Source organism: Frankliniella occidentalis, unplaced genomic scaffold, assembly GCF_000697945.3.
Source record: "Frankliniella occidentalis isolate FOCC.00 unplaced genomic scaffold, Focc_3.1 Scaffold101, whole genome shotgun sequence".
Taxonomy (NCBI): domain Eukaryota; kingdom Metazoa; phylum Arthropoda; class Insecta; order Thysanoptera; family Thripidae; genus Frankliniella; species Frankliniella occidentalis.
Genome location: NW_026267230.1, coordinates 154,396 through 156,943, shown reverse-complemented (window position 1 = coordinate 156,943; position 2,548 = coordinate 154,396). Strand labels below are relative to the sequence as shown.

Below are 2,548 nucleotides of genomic sequence, written 5' to 3'. Positions count from 1 at the left end.
AATATTAAAAATATGTTTTGGAGATCACACAAAAAATGGAATAACAACATCTTGATTTTTTTTTTAATCAGAAAAATCATGGCTGGGGAGTAATGCGGATGTATTCTTTCCCAGATGGCACCTTTGTAACTGTAAATCCATTTGGGAAAAGTGTCTTTGCTGCCTCTGTTGAAAGAGTGGGAAGTACCATGCAGTCACCTCCTTTCTGCAACATAGTGGAAAAGATAGTTTAAATGGTGGAACTCTTTATTAATCATTTTACTCACTGCACATCAGTTTCATACTAACCTTCCAATCGGCTGGAGTTGCTACCTTTTTCTTCTCAGTTAGTTGAATAGAATCTATAATGCGGAGAATTTCACTGGCAAGGGGAAAAGTTATGAAGAAATCATGGTCAGGTTTATAAATTTACTTGTACATAATAAAATAGAGATGTCTCAAAGCAAGGAATAGACAACAAACTTACTCAAAGTTTCTTCCACTTGTTGCAGGATACAAAATTGACATCCTGAGTTTTTTGTTCGGATCCACTAAAAAGACCGCTCGGCAGGTAAGCGGCAATCCATTGGCATCTTTCTCCAAAGGATCCAACATACCCAACTGAACAGCCAGCTCTCGTCCTTCATCAGCAATGATAGGGTACGGGAACCCATCTACTTCTACGCCCGCAAAGCTTTTAATATCCTGCAAAAAAATTTGATGGTAGTAAGATGACAGGAGATCTTATTCCAATCTACTCACAGTAAACTTACTTCTGTCCACAATTTATGAGATGACACAGAATCACATGAAAGGGCAATAACTTTTACATTGCGAGCAGTAAATTCTGGGAGCAGTTTCAAAACTTTTGCAAGTTCAGTTGTGCACACAGGAGTGAAATCAGATGGGTGAGAGAAGAGGATACCCCAGCTGAAACAAAGAATATACACAAATGATATAAGATAAGTTTGATGAATCAGTCACATATGTATTTCATTCAGCGTGCAACTACATACGATTCTCCAAGCCACTCATGGAAATAAATTGATCCAACAGTAGTGTCAGCTTTGAAATTCGGAAATTCGTCTCCCAGATTCGGCATTTTGCAGACCTGTCACCAGACGACAGGAGGTTATAAAAGGTATCAAAATACTCGGAAGAACAGTCTAGAAAATGAAAAACACATGATCAAGCCTTACCGGAGCAAGACTCGGCGTACAACAGGAGTTAAACAAGACTATCAAGACTCAAGATAGATAACGTTCCTGTGAAAATGTAGTTGGGAGCAAAGTGTGAGTCATAAATGAATGAATGATGTTTGTGTAGTTTTTGTTTTCATACCTAGCTTGACACAGCCCTTTCGTTTTTGAAAAAATACAACCCCTTCCTTACACATGTTATCCATCTGCTTAAAAAAAAAGAGAGAGAGAGAGACAATTAATTTCGTTCTTCTTAAGAGAATTGCTGATAAGTTTCACTTTGTTCTTTTTATTATTTTATTTGGTTTGATATGAGAATAGCGTTCTGATCATTTATTCCTCGAGTAACAAGGTCAACAGCTGGTCGTAATTATTTTTTGTATGTTGGGTACGGTAGGTCATCCTCACACACCCTCTGTCGTCTGCTCGCTGATCACTGTTCTGTTTTCTGTTTTGAAAAGCAAAGAGCATGTTCTCCAGATCCAGTTTCAATTTCTAAGTTTAGCGTCGTGTAGTTTCATTAAAACAGTGATATTCTGATTATCAGTGAGCTATCATTCAATTGTGCTTTTAAATTGGAAGACAGCTGGAACCATCGTGTAACTTTAACCTTCACTCCACCAGAAGATCAGCTGATGAAATGTTGACGTTGGTGAATAGATGTGCTAATAGATTTTTAGCCATACACTCTGCCCAAAGAAGTGTTGTCTTTTTATCATCAGAAAGTGATGCAGTTCCAAGCAAAAAGAAAAAGAAGCCACCTGAAATCCGAATAAATCTAATAGAGAACACAAGTTTGAATGTTATCAGTTTGGAAGGAGCGAAGAAACTTGCAGCGAAGAAAGGAGTTCAATTAGTTCCAGTAGATAATCCTGCTCACTGGATGCATTCGGGCAACAGGACACCATATGAATTTCTAACTCCATCAAACAAAGTATCTAAAAAACAGGATGATTTTAAAGCTCAAGGCTTTAAAGGTTTAAAGACCACTATTTTTAGCTCTACTATTCAAGAAAATGATATAGCTACAAAAATTAAGCAGCTATCCAAATGGATTAGAAATGGTTATGTCATTGAAGTTGCCTATGACGTTTCTGAGAAGTCAAATGTAAGTATACTATTGCAATGTTCTCTCTATCACCTGTAAAGTTTCAAGTAACTCATCTTCTTTAATTTTCTAGGATATACGTGCAAAGGTAGAAAATACGATTACAGATGTAGCAAAATTGCCTGGTAATATCAAGAGGCAATCCAGTAGTCTGTTACGAATTCAGTATGTACCTGAGAAGACACTGAATGAAAAGGAAAACTCACCAGTAACTCGAGACAATTGAAGTAGTTAATTTGAATGAACTGAAAAATATTATAAA

General features: G+C 36.9%; 2 protein-coding genes across 3 annotated transcripts; one reads left to right on the top strand and one right to left on the bottom strand.

Moving 5' to 3' along the window:
* Positions 1-6: 6 nt before the first annotated feature.
* Positions 7-1,341, bottom strand: LOC113211811 (peroxiredoxin-6). Of its 2 annotated transcripts, none has more exons than XM_026430298.2 (6): positions 1,179-1,341; positions 996-1,090; positions 753-909; positions 467-684; positions 289-361; positions 7-205 (listed from the first exon to the last, which is right to left on the bottom strand). In XM_026430298.2, the coding sequence occupies exons 2-6, from the start codon at positions 1,079-1,081 to the stop codon at positions 77-79; spliced, it is 663 nt and encodes a 220-aa protein (XP_026286083.1). In that variant the 5' UTR covers positions 1,082-1,090; positions 1,179-1,341; the 3' UTR covers positions 7-76. The 2 variants fall into 2 exon arrangements, with proteins under 2 accessions (XP_026286083.1, XP_052125727.1); XM_052269767.1 differs by having other exon boundaries at positions 996-1,146; positions 1,241-1,309.
* Positions 1,342-1,554: 213 nt separating this feature from the next.
* On the top strand, positions 1,555-2,542 carry LOC113211812 (uncharacterized). Its single transcript, XM_026430300.2, has 2 exons — positions 1,555-2,286; positions 2,360-2,542. Exons 1-2 carry the CDS (start codon positions 1,819-1,821, stop codon positions 2,510-2,512), a joined length of 621 nt encoding a protein of 206 aa, XP_026286085.1. The 5' UTR covers positions 1,555-1,818; the 3' UTR covers positions 2,513-2,542.
* Positions 2,543-2,548: the final 6 nt, after the last annotated feature.

Excerpts from the sequence above, each read along its gene's own strand:
- LOC113211811 (XM_026430298.2), bottom strand. The coding sequence starts at position 1,081 with ATGCCGAATCTGGGAGACGAATTTCCGAATTTCAAAGCTGACACTACT. Across the intron at positions 910-995 it reads CATGAGTGGCTTGGAGAATC|CTGGGGTATCCTCTTCTCTC; the intron begins GTATGTAGTTGC and ends TCTTTGTTTCAG. Across the intron at positions 206-288 it reads CAACTCCAGCCGATTGGAAG|AAAGGAGGTGACTGCATGGT; the intron begins GTTAGTATGAAA and ends ACTATGTTGCAG.
- LOC113211812 (XM_026430300.2), top strand. The coding sequence starts at position 1,819 with ATGTTGACGTTGGTGAATAGATGTGCTAATAGATTTTTAGCCATACAC. Across the intron at positions 2,287-2,359 it reads ACGTTTCTGAGAAGTCAAAT|GATATACGTGCAAAGGTAGA; the intron begins GTAAGTATACTA and ends TTAATTTTCTAG.